The sequence below is a fragment of the Triturus cristatus genome, chromosome 6, assembly GCF_964204655.1.
Source record: "Triturus cristatus chromosome 6, aTriCri1.1, whole genome shotgun sequence".
NCBI lineage: Eukaryota > Metazoa > Chordata > Amphibia > Caudata > Salamandridae > Triturus > Triturus cristatus.
The window spans coordinates 1004926088-1004947517 of record NC_140589.1 but is presented as its reverse complement, the minus strand read 5'-3'; the positions used below and the strand labels follow the sequence as shown (position 1 = coordinate 1004947517).

Below are 21430 nucleotides of genomic sequence, written 5' to 3'. Positions count from 1 at the left end.
ACATGGATGTCTTGCCTGCTTTTGTCATCAATATCCATGCTCCAGAATGTGTTGTTTTTACAATACAAGAATAAGCTGGTTGCTAGCTTACCAAATATGTTCTGTACTGAACACAAATATTACATCACCATCTTTTGCTGGATCTTGTTGCTAGTTAGTCAAAGTTACAAAATTCCTTCACAATAATTATAATTGTTCAACATGTTAACAAGCTGGATGTATCCTTAAGCACCACATTCTGTTACACAAGACAAGTATAGGAGTAACCATCCAGAGCCATGGTCTTTATTTAAAATGACCTAGAACATGCAGGCCCCTAAAAGTAATATGGAAAAACTTCAACCTGAATTCCAAACTGTTCTGAAGTATATATAATCCTCTTCAGGTTTTCCAGAAACTATTTCCCCTCTGGTGAAACGTTTTCCATTCCTCACCTGTAAATTGTCCACTTGGACTTTCACTGCCTCCAGGGATCCAGTGAGTAGACGGTAACGGGACAGGGAGTATCTGGCTTCCATCAGGTAGCTATTCAGTGTTTCATATGCTTCCTTGTATGTTCCCCACTGATCAAGAACTGAATGCAATAATATCTTGAGCTGACCAGCCTAAAACACAAATAAGTACTTTATATTAAGAGTGGTCAATGTAGACGGATCATAGCACAGTATGTGGAACTGGAAAGACTGCTGAAATCCAGAATATCAACTAAATCTGGTTAATCAGACATTATCTGTTAAAGGGTGGCTTGCTGCTGCATGCGCTGCAACCCCCAAAGCCCTAATTTCCATCACAGCTCCAATCTCCCTGTAATGGCAAATAGTGTGGCTTTTATAAAGACATTCACATTCATATCATTGGTCCAAGAAGATCAAGAAGCAAATTCCTTACATTGGAAACTGTTCAGAAGGCTGTAGAAGGAGAGATTGGAGACCTCAGTCAAACTTTGTGTGCCATTTGCCATTCACCCGCACACAAACTGCACACAGTCCGCACCATTTTCATTTATCAGCGCATATTCCTACAGTCCGACCTTAACAAAGACAGCAGTAAATTCGGGATGTCTCCAAACCAGTGCTACTGCTTACACTGGCACTAGTCTATGAAAGAGCCAGCTTTGCTATCTATTGCTGCCATTGGCCTTCGGGCATGAAGTATCTTGTCTGCTTAACATGTAAGATACTGTGTTTTTTATATTCAACATTGTCATTTGTGACCTAGAGGTATAAAGATAATTTAGATAAAAATATTGGTAAAATTAGACGGTAACAAATAGATATGGGCTGTTACGTACCTATGTATACTTCTTGTACCACCTACACATTGATTGCATTATGGAATTCAAACTGTTCTGGTGCCTGTACCAGAAACCCTCTTCCACCTTTGAGCTACTCTCATGATTGGTAGAGAACATCTTGTTGGTTTTGTTATTCCTTCACATTCTGACATTGCCTGTTCTCAAAATCAATAATATAATAATCATAAGAGTAACTTTAGTTTATGTAGCACTTCAGATCGCACATCTGCAGTTTTTAAGCACAGTTAAATAACAGTTCAAAGTATTTCTGACACTGGGTCTCTGCTTTCAACATAAAAAAAACAAAAATATGTACACATTTTTGCCGATGTTGAATTGCAGAATCTCACCATGTGATCCAGATTTGCCCAACTATGATTGAGTTCCCGAAGAGTACTGAGGACGCTAGCTGAGGCCTTTTCTTTCTTGTTCTGAATAAGAGAAATGCCACTCTGCTCAACCTTCTCCAGTTCTTTTTCTTTAGCTTTTATCATCTCATCCAGCTCCTGAACAGTGCAAAAAACAGAAAAATATGCAAATGTATTTAATACATACAAACCCTGTCAGTGTCAGATCATTTAACAGAGAACAATGACTGTTGGAAAGAAGTAACCGAAGGACCTAAAAAGGACAATATGATTCCAAGTGGACTTCGACTCCAAGCATGCTAATTATTGGAGAATGGTAGGTCTAAAAAAGCCTTGTGAAATCCCTTATGCTATGGCTGGGAATCCTTCCATTATTTAGCCTAATTGGTCATACAAACGTATTTGTTTTGTACAGATTAATGTATTGCTATTGCCCACTACTAATAGACCTCTTTAAAACGGTTTGATACAACTCATAGAAATCTCGATCTTTGTGAAGACTACCATCAGGATCATTTGAAGTGAATGTGTTTCATCATCAGAAAAATCACAACGGTTCAACGTACTTACCTTCAGTAACGCTCCTTCTGGTGGATACTATATCTAACTGCAGAGTCCTCACCTAAGAATACTCCGCAGGCTCTAGACTGAATCTGGAAAGCTTTCATGAGCAATGCTCTTTGTTTGCTAGGTGAAACTGCACAGCTCCACTTTGACTTCTTCTACTCCAGAAGTGACAGAGCGACCCAAAAGCATCACCCCTACACTCCGAAGTGTGTTTATTGTTTGTCTCTTTGCAAACCATCAGATGCAGAGCATGAACAATTCTTAGTACCAGTATGCAGGTTTGTAACTTTGGACCTTTTTAGATGTTAAAAAGAAGCCATTCCACAGAACGGGGAGGTGTGAGGGCAGTGAGGACTATGTGGTTTGAGTATCCACCAGAAGGATTATTTTTTCTTAAACATATTTTATTTGTTTTCTGTTTAAGTAACATATTTGAGACGTGAAAGAGAGGAGATAGGAGAGTTTTCCCAAACACATTAGACCATGTTAATTAAGATATCAGAATCAAGTTCAAGTATACAAGTTTGCGACATTAAATAAGAAAGATATAGCACAATGTCATAGAGAGGAGAGGAGGGACTTCATCTGCAGCACCATTGGAGTTATTTTCTAGCACCCTTTGGTGAAGCAGGGCCCACAAGGTGTGTTGAGCTTCGTAGGTAAGAGGTGCAATCTACTGATCCTGCATTTCCACACTGCCTGCCAGTGGGTTCTCATATCAATGCCATTAGCTCTTCATCATTGTTGGGATTCGTAAGCTCTCGGACAGTTGGCAGGTACTCCTCCCACACCTGCGCGTGGTCATTTGCCCAGCACCCTGTAGTTATCTCTGCACACTGCCTCTAATACAGCTGGGTAACAGCCTTGGGCCCACCACCCAACACCAATATAGTGGTGAGTCAATGGCTACGTTCTGGCTTGGTGGTTGCTGTTGGACTCTAAAACGTATGCAGGGTTCTCACCAGACTTCCATATGTCAAGAAGATTCCAGGGGGACCCCATATGCCTCCAATAGTCCCCCAAATGTTTTCAGGTGGCTGTTTTCATATAAACACCCTATTCTGTTTAGCCCATAGTGCACCCAGTCTTGTGTATTGGCATTCCTCCTGTCCTTAAATATTCTTAGTGGGTTATCTGGTAAATATCTTAAGGCATCATAAAGAACACGGTGATACCCCCTCCAACACCTTGCTATGCCTGCTACCAGGATAGGCAAATCCCTCTTCTTATATTTGGTCAGTGACAAAAGAAGCTTTAGTGCCTCCTTCGATTTTTATTAGGCCACGCCCATGTCATCTAATCTATGGATGTGTGCCAGCCATACCACAGCCCACTGGAATTGGGCAGCCACATGATAATATTCAAAGTTAGGGATCTCCAGTTCTGCCTGGGATGTGGAGAGGTGCAAGAGACTCATAGCAACTCACCTCCTTTCCATGTCCCAAATGAAGGAGGTCAATTGTGAGTTTAGCTAACTGAAGTGTTTTTGGTGTATTTTATAAGGCAGGTTAGTGTAGTGGTACAGAAACCTGGACCACCATTTTTGTGAGGGCCACCCTTCCCAACACTGGCAGGGGCAGTTTCTTCCAGAACCTAATGCTAGTCCTACTGCTTTACTCACTTTGGCCAATATACGATCTTGCGGATTCCGGAATACTTGTATACTTAAGTATGTAAGAGTGTGACTCTCATCTCAAGTGTTCAGCCCAGGTTTCAGTTGGCATCTCCATGTCCTCTGGCCTAATGGGGAAAAACTCCTTCAAAAGTCCCCTTGCACATGGCAGTCCCCATAATATATCTCTTAAATCGATGAGGGCATTGTCCACATATAATGATATTGTGTAATATATTCTGTCACCCTCAGCAACAGTATGTTGCCCTCAGAACAAAATCAGGATGCTAGAGGTTCTATCCCCGCAGCAAACAATGAAGGTGACAGGGGACAACCCTGTCGCTCTCACAAATGGATCCTAATTGGATCTGAAGACTTTCCATTTCCTAAATGTGTCTACTTGATCAGCATTCAAGGTATGGGTCCATCTGATTAAGGAATTAGGGAGTCCCATTTTGTTTGATAACGGCAAAAGGTTAGGGTCAGCTGAGCGTGTCGAAGGTCTTTTGCAGGTCTGTGGACAGCACCGCTGGTTTAATGTTGTTGTCCAAGAGAAAGTCGAGGATATGGAAGAGACTTCGTATACTGGGGGATGTGCTTTGGCCTGGAACAAAGCCACTTTTGGACGGGTGCACCAGGCCCGGCCGTACACTCAGGATACGAGTGGCAATCATCTTCATAATACTTTTGCAATCAACATTTACTATTGAGAGGCCAGAAATCTCCAGCACCCCAAATTCCTGGCCCAATTCGGGGAGAAGGATTAGAAGCACCTCCTTTAGGGAGTGTGGTAGTCCCCCCGATTCATGTATTTTGTTACAGGGTGCTAGTAGTCTGGGTGCCAGCTTTGCCATAAACACCTTGAAAACTTCAGTGGACAACCTGTCAGGGCCTATGGATTTAGATGTAGCCAAGTGTGTTATTGTGAGAAAGTGGCTCTGTATATACTGTTCCCAAATAGGTACAGAGTCCACAGTCCCCAGAGGTTTGGTAGAGGCTAAAGTTAGATATAACCTTACTCTCTTAAAGTGGTAGCTTGGTCGAGCAGTAAGGCAGTATCAGAGGACAGTGTAAAGCATTTTTTGTACACACTCAGTCAGCAAATGGTCTCACACACTCAATAACTGAACTCTAGGCCAATGGTTTGTATAAAAAAGATATGGTTGTTTTATTTTAGAACCAACAAATGGTATTAAAATATACTTTCTCAGAATGAGATGCTTTGTTTAAATACTTTTGCAATATGCAATTGATTTTTGTAAATACTGGTTACAGGGTGTTGCAATAGGCAAAATACAATTTCAAACACAATAATGCATTGAGCTCAATGGAAGTTTTAAGTTATTTGCAATAGATTACTTTCAGGATTACTTTTCTAACTCCAGGACCGGATCCTAGATTCAGTCCTGGGACAGTTCTTAGACACAAGTGATAAAAGTCGACTTAGTTACTTGCGTGATTTTTAGGCAATATTTTGCTATTTTAAAAGTTGACACTTAGAAGAAATTTCATAGAAAAACAGTCAATGATTCCCTATGGGAGAAAATTCAAGTTGCAGGTATAGTATGTTCTTGTTACTTTTGTAATCCTGTACTGGGCTCCTAGACTCAGTACAGGGACCTCTATCTAAAACAGGTAAGTAATTACGTTTTCACAGTTGGTACGATTTTTAAAGAATATTTATAGTTTGCAAAAATCGACACTTAGAAGAAATTTCACAGAAAAACAGTCAATGGTTTCCTATGGAAGAAAATTGGGTTACTGGTAAGTACGGTTGTGAATATTTTTCAGGGTCAGTGCTCGGCACCAAGATCCAGCACAGGGATCTCTCCTAAAAGCAGATGAGTATTTTCGTTTTCGTTACTCGGTTGATTTTAGGTGAATATTTTAAGTTTTAGAAACTCCACACTTAGAAGAAATTTCAGAAGAAACCAGTCAATGTTACCCTATGGAAGGACATTTAGTTATTGGCTTTTCGGTAAGTACTCGACTGGCAGAGTTAGGGTTCTGGGCACAGACTCAGGGGTCTCCCAGGGTCAGATAGGTACAGTTGTTACACCCTCAGCGACACTGAGGCGGCCGGGTGCAGAGTGAGTTAGGCCCAATGTTATCCTATGAGAGGCAGGGGGGCCTTGGTTGGTGGCTGCTGACTAGCAGGCCACGCAGCCGTGGGAGTTGGGCTCCTGGTCACTCGCACAGGGAAAATGGGGGAGTAGGTAGGAGTAGAAGTTGCACTGCCAGGGCCACTCGGGCGGCTGGGTGCAGGGTGCTTTTGAGCCTTCGGGCGCTCAATGGATTTCAACGGGAAAGCTCCTAGATGAACAAAGGCTGCAAGCTCGGGGACGAAGATTCTTCAGGTGCCACCACCAATTTGAGAGGTAAGCTGGATAGTTGGAGGATAGGTAGGTACCCAGGAGTTGGGCACAGGGGGCCGCAGGGCGCCGGGGTGCCTTTTTGTGTTGGGAAATCTTACCCTCTGTTGATCGTGGTTGGGAGTGTACCTGGTTCTGAGGCTGCAGGCGTCATTAGGAGCGTCAAGGTGAGTCCTTGGGTGCCGGATTCGGGGTCACAGTCGCCGGGGAGACGTCCTCGGGGTCTTTGTTCACTCCGGCACAGGCCAAGCTTGGCGGGTGCAGAGTGTGCAGGGTTCGCGGTTCCGGGCTGATGCCAGGGGTTAGAAGCTGGTTTTGAGCAGAGCCACTGCTTATGGGAGTCCCAGGTGCTTAGAGTCAAAAGGTAGCCAGGTCCTCCAGGGTTTGTGAGGTTGCTGGCCATAAGAGGTGCCGGGATGTAGCAGGAGCAGGTTCGTGGGTCGACAGGCCGGTAGGGCTGGGGCCAAAGCAGTTGGTGTCTTCCTCTTCTTAGCAGCTGCACGGCAGGTCTTCTTTCTTCTTGCTCTTCTTTGTTTTTCGGAATCTGAAATCTAAGGAAGGAAGGTTCAGGGTGCCCCTAAATACTAGATTTATGGTTGTTACAGGTAGGTAAAGGGAAGGGACCAATGGGTCGCTGCCCTGGGGAGGGTACACCCCCTATCCAGCCACTCTCCTGTGGGAGGGGGGCAGTAGCCTAGTCCTGATTGGGCAGGGCCTCCCACCTTCAATATGGCGAGTGCCCGGAGATGTGCTTCACCTCGTTGGCAGGCTGGCACATCCCCTGTCCTTATTTGGGGTTTCCGGCCAGTCTTCCCGCCAGAGTGGGGGGGAGGGGGGAGGAGAGAACCGGTGGGGGCCAGTTTGCTGGGTACAGCAAGTGGCCTGGGGAAGGTCACAGAGGCGAGATGCCTTTGAAGCTTCCCCCTGTCCATCCTGGGGGAGGAGACCTAGCACCTCGCCCAGGATGTGCATTGCTGCAGGCCCAGGAGAGCGGGGGCTCTCCTACCCAGGGGTCCAGCAACATGTCTGCTGTGTGGCAGCCTAGGCAGCCTCCCAGACCAGACGTGGATTGTAGGTTAGGTTTCAGGGAGCATCTCTAAGATGCCCTCTATGGTGCTTTGTACATTAAATCCCACACTGGCATCAGTGCGGGTTTAATGTGCTGAGAAGCTTGATACCTAACTTCTCAGTCTTCAGTGTTGCCATTATGGTGCTGTGGAGTTCGTGTTTGACAAGCTCTCAGCACCATGTACTCTTAAATGGCAGCACTGCACTTACAGTGCCCAGGAATGGACCTGGGTACTGTAGGGGCACAGGGCTCATGCTCCTGTGCCCACACCACTGGCATAGGGCACCCAGCTAGAGGGGTGGCTGATGTATGCCATGGCAGTGTAGGTGGTGGGCATGGCACACAGAGATGTGTGCCATGTCGACTCTTTGTTTTGTCTTGTACCCAGACACTCAGCCTGCAAGGGCAGTGTGTGTGTGTTAGGGTACAGGGCCTCTAAGGGTGGCACAATGAGTGCTGCAGCCCTTAGAGGCCTTCCCGGGTCACAAGGCCCTGGGTACCTAGGGTACCATTTACCAGGGGCTGACATGTGGCTAGGGTTTGCCAATTTGGGTTTGAGGTTTTTAGGGAAGGAACATAGGCCCTGGGCACCTGATTGGCAGGAGTCCAGGGCACACTCAGTCAAAGTACATTCAGCAATTCAGCAAACGTGGGGGCATACCATGCAAGAAAGATGGCACTTTCTCACTGTTATTGCACCCCTTATTTAGGGACGCCCATATCGCTACTATATCCAGAGATTAGGGGCCATATGTAGGTAACATACTATTTACCGATTCATAAATACCGAATTTTACCGATTCGGTATTTATGAATCGGTAAATAGTATGTAGGTAAACAATCGGTAAATATTACCGATTCGGTAAAGTTCGGTAATTATGAATAGGTATGAACCGAATCGGTAATAATGCATCCCTTCCCATTCAATCCTATGGGACTGGAGGCCCATAGGAATGAATGGGAATCCATTTACTATTACCGATTCGGTAAATACCGAATCGGTAATAGGGGAAGCATAATCATGGGTGGCAGGGTGTCACATTGACACCCTGTTGCACCCCTGATTCGTGCATGTGTGCACATGTGGCGCACATACATGCCCTAAGGGCATGTATGTCTGCCACATGCCACTTTTAAAGCAGCCAAATTTAGCTTTTTGAAAGGTATTCGTTATTGAACATCAACCTGTAGTTGGTGTTAAATACCGAATCCTTTCTACTGAAATTCACTCACTTGAGTGCTCCCTACATATGATTTAAGGATTCGGTAATTTACCGAATCTGTATTTTACCGAATCGTATTTTACCGATCCCTTACCGATTCGGTAAATTACCGAATCCTTAAATCATGCCTCCTACATCTCAAATGCCTAAATACCGGTCGGTAATGGGATATTTACCGAATTTCGGCCATTACCGACCGGTATTTAGCTACCTACATGAGGCCTTAGTGAGTGAGATGAATTGTGTTGAGGTATAAAGCCAATTCATTTGATAGTGAGGGTTTAATTCTGCCTTGGTTATGAGTGAGAAGGTTTGGCTTGTTAGGAAGCTTCTGGTGGATAAGAATGGACAGTTCAAGGAGGATCAATAACCAAGGTTGTCTGGCCCACATGGGAGCCACCAGAATGAGAGTGAGGGAGGTTTGCCGAAGCTTCTGGACCATATACAGAAGGAGTGAGAGAGGAAGAAAAGCATAGGCAAAGATCCCTGACCAATTCATCCATACAGCATTGCCAGTGGACTGTGGTTGTGGGAACCTGGAGGTGAAGTTTTATTACTTTTCGTTTTGGGCAGTGGCAAGGAGGTCGACCTTGGGGACCCCCAATGACAGAAGAACAGGTGTAGGAGTCCTGGGTGGTGTTCCAACTTGTGGAATTTGTTGTACCCTGTACATGTTATGTTATGTTATCTGGTGTTTTATTGAGCGCTCAGCTACTCAAGCAGAGTGTCCCGGCGCTGTGTACTGCTGGGGAACCCATCCTGGCTTTCCCTGCGAGATGGTCCCTTACTGGGCATCTCCAAGGTGAAGACCAAGCATCCCCGGCACTGATGGGGCCGTAAGTGGAGATTAAGCAAGCTATTGCCCAGAGTTGCTGAGTGTGATCCATGATTAGAGTAGGCACCGAGGCGAGAATTATCGAGTCCGCTGACCTTGGCCCAAGACCCTGCCGCGTCGGGAATCGAACCCTGGTCCCTGACCGACCTCTGCTTCCGGGTCTGCCGCCTCTAACCAGTGAGCCACACCACTCCACTTAGAGACATTAGTACACATGTAGTATTTTCCAAGTCTTCTTTATTGGTTACATGTCAAGGTAGCATCAATCTCTGTCCAGCCAGCTCTGGTCAAGTACCAGCCATGTACCAGCCCCACCAGGAGCAGCCTGCCTAGGTGCTCAAACCATCTCTAACTGTCACCACTCAAACACTCAAGCACCCAGGCATTCCACGCATCACAGTCACACCAACATTCCGTTACCATCCCTCACTCTAGCTGAGCAGCTAGGAGGACCAAGGCTGATTACATGTAAATGTAATACTGAGGATATAACATTATCCCTTTCCTTCAAATAAAAACCAAAAATATCAATACTAAAGGAGAAAACTATGCACAAGAAAGCGGTAATGTTCGGAACTCAGGGATGCAACATAAAGCAAAACATCACGAGAAAGAGAACAGTACAACTCAAGAAAAGATGGGAAAAATACAACATCAAAAATATGAGCATCAATATTCCCCATCCTCCCCCATGAAAATTATCAAAACATTTTGAAGCGTAAGCTTGTAGAGAATCAAGTTCAAATTGTAATACTTTGAGGTCTGGACGGAAGTTGGCCCGGGTCTCAGAATTCCTGAAGAATATCGTAGCGAAAGTATTTCAACTTCAGGAGACACATTTGGAACGAGAGGAGTGTAGGTCTTCCTTTAATAAATTGGGCTGGGTCCAAGAAATAGTGTGTTCCCACCAGAGACGCAACTCAAGAGGGGTGGCTATAATTATCAAAAATAACCCAGGCATCAAGTTGCTAAGGTATGAATCAGACTCCTCCAGGAGATGGCTGGTAGCTATCTTAATGGTGCAGGGGATGCCATTAGTATGTGCCAATTACTATGAACAAATGATGATTCCCCAGATGTGTTAGTGAAAGTGGAATTGTGCCTTTTACAAGCTCCTATGCCTGTAATAATTGGAGGAGACTTCAATATAGTGCAAAATAAGATTTTGGATAGAACCTCTAAAGTTATATATGTCAGCCCCCCGAGAACCCTAGCAATTTTGAAGACTTTGATATACGAGTTTAATTTGGTGGATATTTGGCGAAGCAGGATGGGGGAGGTAAGAGACTTCACCTTCTACAGCAAAAAATATGGCCACCACTCTCGTATTGATTATTTTCTGACTGGCTGGTACGAGGCGGGCTTTGTAGTTGGAAGAGGATGAACAAATTAAATTGATCAGGTGCAAGGAACAAGATCTCCAAAAGGCATCATTGGAGGGATCTAGTAGAGTTGCCTGTTTTAGCAAGGAATTAGAACAACTCCAGGTGGAATATCAGGGGCAACTCGACAAATGATTGCTTGACAGGTGGAGAATAAGTAAGCCGCACCACTTTTCACATGGGGAAAGGTGTGGCTCACTTCTGGCCTGGAAAGCAAAAACGGAAAAGTCGAGAAACCTAAGAGATGGTGATACTGGAGCTCTATTAGATACGAATTCTGAACTATGTGCAGAGGCCCGTAGATATATGTATGGATTATATAGTGATGATGTTTCACCTGAGAAGGAGACTATAGAGGCCTGGCTGAAGAAGATTGAGCTACCGAGTATAAATAACGATCAAAAGGAGTATTTAGAGGCAGAGATAATGGAAGACGAAGTCAGGACGCAGATTAGGAAGATGGCAGGGGGAAGGCTGCCGGCCCTGATGGCCTCCCTATTGAGATGTATTCCAAACTCTTAGACATCATTGTTCCAGTGCTTAATAATGTATTTAATGCCATATTTCTTGATGGGAAAAAAGTTCGCAGTCATGGGCCGAGGCCACTGTCACTTTAATTCTGAAGCCAAATAAAGATCCCCTGGTAGCCGATTCATAGAGGCCAATATCTTTATTGAATTCGGACTACAAGGTCTTTTCGGGGATATTGGCCTGTAGGTTCTCCCAGGCCATTAAGGGGGTTATACATCAGGACCAAAGAGATTTTATCCCTGGGAGGCAGCTAAATGAGATCACTTTTCTGATGCTGTGAGTGGTCGATTTGGCCGAAACGAACAAGTTACTTACCTTCGGTAACAATGTATCTGTAAGAAACATTAGTAGTGATAGATTCCTTACCTTAGAATATCTCCAGGCGTCAGACTGGATCCGGGAAGTTTTTTCGTCAGCAGTACCTCTGCGCGTAGGTAGGTGGCGTCGTGCGGCTTCAGGTCCGTCATCGGCGTCGGGGATCACCGGGATGACGTCGCGGCCAGTACTTAGACACCGCCCACGCGCGCTGACGTCAGTTCTGTACACGACTTTCCACGCCAGGAACGCCGAGCCATGCAAGATACTGACTACTGGTACCTTGAAACTAGGGCCCTGAAAGGGATGGCCTTAACCCTAGAAATCAGCTCGCAGAACGGGGAGGATGGGTGGGTCAGTAAGGAATCTATCACTACTAATGTTTCTTACAGATACATCGTTACAGAAGGTAAGAAACTTGTTCATCTGAAAGAAACACGTAGTGATAGATTCCTTACCTTAAAATAGATACCCCAGCAATACCAACCCCGGTGGTGGGTCTGTGAACCAAGATCACACCAGGAAGTCCTGGAGAACAGAACGGCCAAAAAAGCCATCTCTCCGGACTTGGCTGTCCAGACAATAATGTTTCGTAATTTGTGCAGTGATGCCCACGTGGCTGAATGATAGATGTCTTGCAGGGGGACACCCTGTCCCAATGCAGTAGTGGCTGCAGTTGCTCGAGTGGAATGAGCACGCAGCCCCACCGGAGCCTCCTTTTTAGCCAAAGAGTAACAGGCTTTGATGCACAAGACAACCCAGCGGGAGATAGTCCTCTTGTGTACCGCCCGACCTTTCTTGGTGCCAACGTAGCCAACAAAGAGTTGGTCATACACCCGGAACTGTTGTGTGCGGTGGAAGTAAAATTAAAGTGCACTTTTGGGTCCAGACGGTGGAGCCTTTCTTCCTTTCTGGAAGGATGTGGAGGAGGGAAGAAAGTGGGCAAGGTAACAGTCTGCCCAATATGAAAGGCCGTGACAACTTTTGGCAAAAAGGAAGGCCGGGGCCTGAGCACAACCTTGCCCGGATGAATGGAAAGGAAAGGAGGTTTACAAGAAAGAGCCTGGAGCTCACTCACTCGCCTAGCGGAGATGATAGCAACCAGGAAGGCAGTCTTCAGAGTCAAAAGACAAAGAGGACAGTTGTGAAGAGGCTTGAAAGGCGCGCACATCAGATAGGTCAAAACCATATTCAAGTCCCACTGTAGCACCACAAATGGAATAGGAGAGAAAAGGTGTGTAATGTCTTTGAGAAATCTATTTACAACAGGGGACTTGAAAAAAGAGGGCTGATCAGGTTGCCCGAGAAAGACCGAAATGGCAGAAAGATAGCCTTTGATAGTGCCCAGAGAAGAGCCCTGCCAGGCCAAAGAAAGAAGGAACAAAAGGACCTTGAAAAGAGGGGCAGAAAGGGGATCCACAGCCTTTGCTGTGCACCATGCCACAAATTTGTTCCACCTGCAGGCGTATACCATTTTAGTGGAGGGACGCCTGGCTACCAGAATCACGTCAAAGACTTCAGGAGGCAAGTCAAAGGGAATCAACTGTCACCGCTCAATCTCCACACAAGGAGGTGGAGACTGGACAGGTTTGGGTGCAAGACCGTCCCCTGTTGCTGCGACAGAAGATCCTCCCGAAGAGGCAGACTAATCGGGGGATCCACGCTAATACTGAGTAGCTCGGGATACCAAACTCTTCAAGCCCAGTCCGGTACCACAAGAATAACTTGGGCCCGGTCGTGCCTGATCTTCCTCAGCACTCTGGGTAGAAGTGGTATAGGCGGAAAGGCGTACAATAGACCGCAACTCCAATCACGATGAAAAGCGTCTCCGAGCGAGTGCCGCCTTGTAAATTCCAACGCGCAGAACTGAAGACATTGCGCGTGCTCTTCGGTAGCGAATAGATCTAACCAAGGCTCTCCCCACTGTTGAAAGAGACCTTGCTCCACCTCCGAGTGAAGACGCCATTCGTGATCCATCATGCACCTGCAGCTGAGCTTATCCGCCCTGGCGTTCAACGAACCTGCCAGGTGTTGAACCACCAGGGAAATGCCCTGATGTTCCAGCCCTGTCCAGAGGTGCAGAGTCTCCTGACATAGGATCCACAAACCCACCCCGCCCTGCTTGTTGCAATACCACATGGCGGTGGTGTTGTCTGTGAACACCTGCACTACTCTCCCCTTGACAGAGGGAAGAAATGCTTCAGTGCAAGACGGATCGCACGAAGGTCCAGAAGGTTGATGTGGAGCTTGGACTCCGCCGGAGACCAGAGGCCTCTGATCTCCACCTCTCCCAAGTGGCCACCCCATCCTAGGAGGGATGCATCCATCACTACCGCATGCTCTGGTTGGGGAAGGGAGTGGGATCTGCCTCTGACCCAATGCTGGTTCATGAGCCACCACTGCAACTGCTGTGCAGTGCCCTTTGAGATCTGGACGTGTCCGGACTGGTCCCCCTGATGCTGAGCCCACTGGGACTTCAGGTCCCACTGCAGAGCCCGCATATGCCATCTGGCATGGTTGATCAGCAGGATGCAGGAGGCCATGAGGCCCAACAGCCTCAGGGTCATCCTGACCGAAACCCAGGACAAGGGCTGAAAGATCAGAATCATAGCCCGAATGTCCCGGACTTGCTGTTCAGGAGGAGAAACCCAAAACTGCGCTGTGTCCAGAACCGCTCCGATGAAAAGGAGCTTCTGAGAGGGTACCAGGTGTGACTTCGGCACGTTGATAGAGAACCCTATCAAATGCAGGTCAGCCGTAGTCTGGAGGTGGGAGACGACTGCCTGGGGCGAGCCTGCCTTCAACAGCCAGTCGTCGAGATAGGGGAAGACTGAAACCCCTGATCTGCGCAGATGAGCTGCGACCACCGCCATCACTTTCGTGAACACCCGAGGGGCGCTGGTAAGGCCAAAAGGGAGCACGAAGAACAGAAAGTGCTTGTGGCCAACTGTGAACTGTAGGTAACGCCGGTGGGCCGGCAGGACGGGAATATGAAAGTAGGCGTCCTGCAAGTCTAACGCTACCATCCAGTTTTGTGGGTCTAGGGCAGACAAGACCTGAGCTAATGTGAGCATCTTGAACTTCTCTTTCCGGAGGAAGCTGTTGACGTTACGAAGGTCTAAGATATAACGCAGGCCCTTGTCCTTCTTTGGAACCACAAAGTAGTGGGAATAACAGCCACGACCTACTTCGGGTGTCGGAACGCGCTCGTTGCCCTCCTGGGCCAAGAGGGCCGCAACTACCTGCTGGAGAAGTGCCAAGTGATCCCCCGACATGCGGTGGTACTCAGGTGGCATGGCTGGAGGGGTAACCTCGAAGGGGAGGGTGTAGCCCCTTCGGACAATTTGCAGCACCCTCTGGTCCGATGTGATGGTGCGCCAGTGGGGGAGATGATGGTGAATCTGTCCGCCCACTGGCGTTTGATAGACTTGAACGGACAGACTAGGAAGGCTTAGCAGTGAATGCCGCGGGGGTGGAGGTGGACTGACCCGCCCCCTGAACCGCCTCGATGGTTCCCACGTCCGTGGCCGATCTGAGGTTGTTGCTGTGCCGGCCTGTGGCTCTGCGAACGTAGTGGGGCGCCCCTTCCGCGGCCACGAAGGGAGCGAAAAGCAGAAGGCGGAGGAGGACGAGTGGCCGGCAGGCCCAGGGACTTGGCCGCAGCCCACTAGTCCCTAAAGTGCTCCAGAGCACTATCTGCCTTATTGTCAAAAAGGCGAATGGTAAGGCGAATGGCATCAAAGGGCATGTCCATCAGGGTATTTTGGACATCCCCAGAAAAGCCAAAAATTCTCAGCCAGGCGTGGCGCCTAAGCGCCACCGTAGTGGAAATCGCCCTGCCCAGCGAGTCGGCGGTGTCAAGCTCACAACAAATGGTGCGTCTCTCCCCGCAGCAACAGCTTGGGTGAGTACTGTCTGGACATCCTCCGGAGAGCTAGGCAGCACCTGCGCAACCGTGTCCCACATAGAGTGGGAATAATGGCCCAAGAGGCATGCGGTGTTCACCGACCGCAGCCCTAAGCTGGCAAATGAAAACAGCTTCTTGTCAAACCCGAAACAACGTCGAATCCAGAGCTGCCCGATGAAGGGGAGCTTCTGAGAGGGACTCAGGTGCGACTTCGGCACGTTGATGGAGAACCCCAGCAAATGCAGGAGGTCGGCCGTAGACTGAAGGTGGTGGACGACTGCCTGGGGTGAGCCCGCCTTCAACAACCAGTCATCAGGGTAAGGGAAGACTGACACCCCCGCCCTGGCAGATAAGCTGCAACCACCGCCATCACTTTCGTTAACACCCGAGGGGCGCTGGTAAGGGGAATGGCATCAAAGGGCATGTCCATCAGGGTATTTTGGACATCCCCTGAAAAGCCAAAAATTCTCAGCCAGGCGTGGCGCCTAAGCGCCACCGTAGTGGAAATCGCCCTGCCCAGCGAGTCGGCGGTGTCAAGCTCACAACAAATGGTGCGTCTCTCCCCGCAGCAAAAGCTGGGGTGAGTACTGTCTGGACATCCTCCGGACAGCTAGGCAGCACCTGCACAACCGTGTCCCACATAGAGTGGGAATAATAGCCCAAGAGGCATGCGGTGTTCACCGACCGCAGCCCTAAGCTGGCAAATGAAAACAGCTTCTTGTCAAGCTGCTCCAGCTTCTTGGATTCCCGATCCGGAGGTGCGGAAAGGAAAGCGCTTTGGGACGCAGGGGCCTGGACAACCAAGCTCTCAGGAGTAGGGTATTGAGAGAGGAAGAGGGGATCGCCCGGAGCCGGGCGATGGCGTCGGGCCACGTTCCTGTCCACAGGAGCTCCAGTGTTGGGCCTGGACCAGGTGCCCAAAAGAACGTCAGAAAGTGCGTCATTAAAAGGCAACAAGGCCTCCGAAGAGGTTGCCGCCGGTTGGAGCACTTCTGTCAGGATGTTCAAACTGACGGCCACTGTAGGGAGTTCGAGGTGGAGGGCCTCGGCCGCCCTACGCAACACCACTGCATAACCTGCTCCCTCCTCCATAGCCACGGTAGGAGGAGACAACATGACCGGGTCCAGCGAGGTGTCAAGACCACTGGCTTCCCCCAAATTCTCTGCCCAGTCCGGATTATAAGCACTGTCCTGTGCGAAAGGGTCCTCAGACCCCTTCTAGTCCTCCCCTTCCTCCGAAGTCTGTGGAACTGGCTCAAAATACGGAGGACGGACATAGGGAACAAATCCCATCAGCGCCGGAATCAGCATCGATCGACGACGATCCGGCTCCGTGTCCGGACTGAAACCGGGGATGTCGTCATCCCGAGAAGCAGGCGACGTCAGAAGCGGTGCCGGTGGGGTCGACGTCGGTGGAGGCGTAACATGGTCAACCGGGATCCCATGGGGGCCTGCGGTGCCGGAGCTGTTGCCAACGCCGGGGGCGATGTAACAACAGGACCCCCAGTCGGGCCCGCGGGGCCCAGAGGTGCACCGCTGGGTCCAGACGGCCCAAAGAGTCAAGCCATGGCAGCAAGAAACTCTTGCACCAGGACAGGCGTCGCCGCTGGACCCGGGAAGGGCGGGTAGGCCGGTGGCGACGTCACAGGCTCTGCCGGAGCCGCGGGGGTGGCACCGCCCGCACCCTCAGCCGCGTCGCGCGACGGGCGAGGGGAATTCGAAGAGCGACAACGCTTCTTCGACTTCTTTTTGGAATGCTTCGGCTTACCTGACCCCGAGTGCGAAGACTTAGATCCAGAAGAATGATGGTGACGACTCCGCGACCGGTCCCTCGACCTTCCACAGGACCAGGACCTTGAAAGGCGCGGAGCCAACTGCCGGACTTCCAGGAGGGACGCATCCGTCACCACTGTGTGCTCCGGTTGGGGAAGTGAGAGGGATCTGCCATTGACCCAATCGTGATTCGTGAGCCACCACTGCAATTGTCGTGCAGTGCCCTCCGAGATCTGGACATGATCGGCAGGTGCCCTGATGCTGCGCCCACTGGAATTTCAGGTCCCACTGCAGAGCCCGCATATGCCATCTGGCATGTGGCACCAGCAAGATGCAGGAGGCCATCAGGCCCAAGAGACGGAGGGTCACCCTGACTGAAACCCAGGACAGAGGCAGGAAGGTCGGAATCATAGCCTGAATATCCCGGACTTGCTGCTCAGGAGGATAAACCCGAAACAACGTTGAATCCAGAGCTGCCCAATGAAGGGGAGCTTCTGAGAGGGACTCAGGTGCGACTTCGGCACGTTGATGGAGAACCCCAGCAAATGCAGGAGGTCGGCCGTAGTCTGAAGGTGGTGGACGACTGCCTGGGGTGAGCCCGCCTTCAACAACCAGTCATCAGGGTAAGGGAAGACTGACACCCCCGCCCTGGCAGATAAGCTGCAACCACCGCCATCACTTTTGTGAACACCCGAGGGGCGCTGGTAAGGCCGAAGGGGAGCACGGCAAACTGAAAATGCTCCTGGCCTACCGTAAACCGCAGGTAACACCGGTGGGCCGGCAGGACGGGAATGTGAAAATATGCGTCCTGCAAGTCAAACGCTACCATCCAGTCTCCAGGGTCGAGGGCAGCCAAGACCTGAGCCAGAGTCAACATTTTGAACTTCTCCTTCCGGAGGAAGCGAATGACGTCCCGGAGGCCCAAGATAGGGTGCAGACCCCCTTTGTCCTTCTTGGGGACCAGAAAGTAGTGGGAATAACAACCACTCCCTACTTCCGGCACAGGAACGCACTCGATGGCCCCCTTGGCCAAGAGGGACGTGACTTCCTGTTGGAGAAGAGCCAAGTGATCCCCCCGACATGCGGTGGCACCAAGGTGGCATGGCAGGAGGGGAGAAATGAAAGGGAAGGGAGTAACCGTGGCAGATTATCTGCAGCACCCATCTGTCTGATGTAATCTCATGCCAGTGAGGGAGGTGGTGGCGGATCCTGCCACCCACCGGTGTGGGGTGCTCCCCGAAGCTGAGATTAGGAAGGTTTGGGGGCAGAAGCAGCGGGGGTGGAGGTGGACGGACCTGCACGCTGGTTCCCTGACCTGCCCCTGCGGAAACCGGCCCCCGGCCACGCTGGGGCTGGTTCTGCCTATGCTTAGGGGACGGGTGCGCCTGACTGCCTCTACCTTGGCCACGAAAGGAACGAAAGCCAGGAGAGACCGAACTCTTAGTAGAAAGGCCCAAGGACTTGGCCGTAGCCCGCAAATCCTTAAAGCGATCCAGCGCACTGTCAGCCTTGTTGCCAAACAGGCGGGTGCCATCAAAGGGCATGTCCATGAGCGAGCTTTGGACATCAGGCGAAAACCCAGTCGAGCGCAACCAGACGTGACGGCGCAACGCCACAGTTGTAGAAATCGCCCTGCCCAATGAGTCAGCGGTGTCCAACCCACACCGAATGGCGAACTTAGCCGCATCCTTACCCTCAGCGATTGCCTGAGAAAGGACAGCCTGCACCTCCTCAGGACACTGAGGCAACACCTGAGCAACGGCATCCCACACCGCATGGGAGTAGCGGCCCAACAAGCAGGCGGTGTTCACCGACTGCAGCCCCAAGCTGGCCGAAGAGAACAACCGCTTCCCAAACTGGTCCAGCCGTTTAGAGTCCTTATCTGGCGGGGCCGTAGGAAAAGCACTCTGTGACGTCGAGGCCTGAATGACCAGGCTCTCAGGCATAGGGTGAGTAATCAAAAAGGCGGGGTCATCGGGTGCCAGTCGGTGGCGCCTGGCGATGTTTTTATCCACCGGGGCCCCGTGGCCGGCCTCGACCAAGTGCCCAAGAGGACGTCGGTAAGGGCGTCATTGAAGGGAAGCAACGGCTCCGACGAACTAGACGCCGTCTGGACCACGTCGGTGATGAGGTTGGTCTTGAGGGCCACTGTGGGGAAGTCAAGATTGAGGGCCTCAGCCGCCCGACGGAGGACCATCATGTAGGAGGCACCTTCCTCCATCGTAGGCGGGGAGGAGGCGAACCCCGGGTCAGAGGAGACATCGAGGTTGCCTGCCTCCTCCAAGTCGTCCACCCAATCCGGCTCGGAGTCACATTGCCGGGCAAGGGGGTCCTTCGACCCTCCCCAGTCTTCGTCCGCTTCTGGCGTAGAGGGGGCCGGTCGCGGCGGCAAAGCCGGAGGTGGGGAAGGGACGACCGGCACGGAGAACGGCGCCAGGCGGCGTCGGACCGGCGCCGGTTCCCAATGCGGATCCCAGGCCGGAACAAAATGTCCTGGAATCGGGGCAAGAGAGGAATAAACGGCACCCAGTGTGGCACCGAGGGCGGCGCAGGGGCTGAAAACGCAGCACCTCATGGCGCCGGAGCTACTGGCGCAGGATCCTGTGGCACCGGGGCTGGTGCCGGAGGCTGAGCCGCCGGCCCAACAGGATCTGGACATGGGACCGCGGGCCTGAAGGCGCGCCGGCGGGAGCCCGAGGCCTAAAAAGGCGGTACATGGTAGCAAGGAACTCTTGCACCTGTTCGGGAGTCGCCGATGGACCCGGGTATGGCGGGTAGGCCGCAGGACTCCCAGGCTCCAGGGGAGCTGCCGGGCGTAGCCCCTGTCCCCCTCGTCTGCCTCCGGGGAGCGACGGGTGGACGTCGGAGAGCAAACACGCTTCTTCAACTTCTTTTTATGACGTCGTTACCAGAATCCGAAGGCGAAGACTTGGAGCCCGATGAGCGACGGCTCCGGTCCCGCAAGCGGTCCCGGGAACGGCCCCTGGACCCGGAGCAGCAGCGTGATGAATGCCGGACCTCCAACAAACTTCCTACGCTGCTCCCGCAAAGCCTTAGGGGCCATGGCTCGACAATCCCGGCAGTCCCGGGAGTCCTGGGCAGTCTCCAGGCAGTAGAGGCAAACATCGTGGGGGTCCGCCACCGACATATTCCGGCGGCAGGCCCCACAGGATTTAAAGCCGGGCATCCCTACTTGCACCAGGAGAAAGAGAGGAGACAAAAAGTCCCAAAATAGTAGTCAAAAGAGACTAAGGTAAGTGCTCAATCTGGATCTGAGCTTGCTGGTGCGGAAAAAGAAAGAACTGACATCAGCGTGCATGGGTGCCGCCTAAGTACCCTCCGTGGCGTCATCTCGGCGCTTACAACGCCAGTGACGGACGTGGAGCTGCACGACACCACCTACTGACGCGCAGGGGTACTGCTAAGCAAAACTTTCTGGATCCAGTCTGATGCCTGGGGATATTCTAAGGTAAGGAATCTATCACTAACGTGTCTCTTTCAGATATATGCTGTCAGTCCTGGTCCTCCCTTGTCTTTGCCATGGGCACACTGGTGAAGGGATGGAAATGGATACAGCTTGCTTTTCTTGGATGGAGGTGCTCTGTTCTTTGCTGTTATGGCAACTGAGACGAGCGTTTCTAGCTAGAGATTGGCAGATTGAGTAAATTAGAAAAAAAAAATTTAAAAAAAAGAAAAAGAGAACAGTACAACTCAAGAAAAGATGGGAAAAATACGACATTAAAAATATGAGCATCAATATCCCTCATCCTCCCCGATGAAAATTATCAAAAATTTTGAAGCGTAAGCTTGTAGAGAATCAAGTTCAAATTGTAAAACTTTGTAACACAGGATAACACACCCCACAACCAATCCCAAAGAAGTTATGTGGAGTGATGCAAAGTGTAAAACACCCCGCTACACCAATCCCAACTGCAAGGGAACTAACAAGATATGGGACAGCGACCCATGGAAACTGTGTAAGGGGCTAGCACCCATAACACACACCCTATGTAGGGTTGTACCTTAGTACTGCATGCAACATGTAAATGGGGTCTAAACCCATATCCTAACCCTGTGTAAGGGTTATACTCAATAACGATTATGTATGGGAACTAACCCATGGCCCAAACCTCCTGGCGAGGTCACTTACCCCCTGAAGGGGTATATATCTTTGTACATGTA

At 50.2% G+C, this 21430-nt stretch overlaps 1 protein-coding gene across 1 annotated transcript in view; it reads right to left on the bottom strand.

Annotated features, from left to right (window-relative positions):
* The window catches only part of SYNE1 (spectrin repeat containing nuclear envelope protein 1), a 1959630-nt gene that overhangs the window by 402930 nt on the left and 1535270 nt on the right, over window positions 1-21430 (bottom strand). Inside the window, exons 115-116 of the mRNA XM_085611789.1 lie at window positions 1645-1800; window positions 435-605 (exon numbers count right to left, since the gene is read on the bottom strand). Of these exons, the coding sequence (XP_085467915.1) occupies window positions 435-605; window positions 1645-1800 (327 nt within the window). The remainder of the gene's footprint in view (window positions 1-434; window positions 606-1644; window positions 1801-21430) is intronic.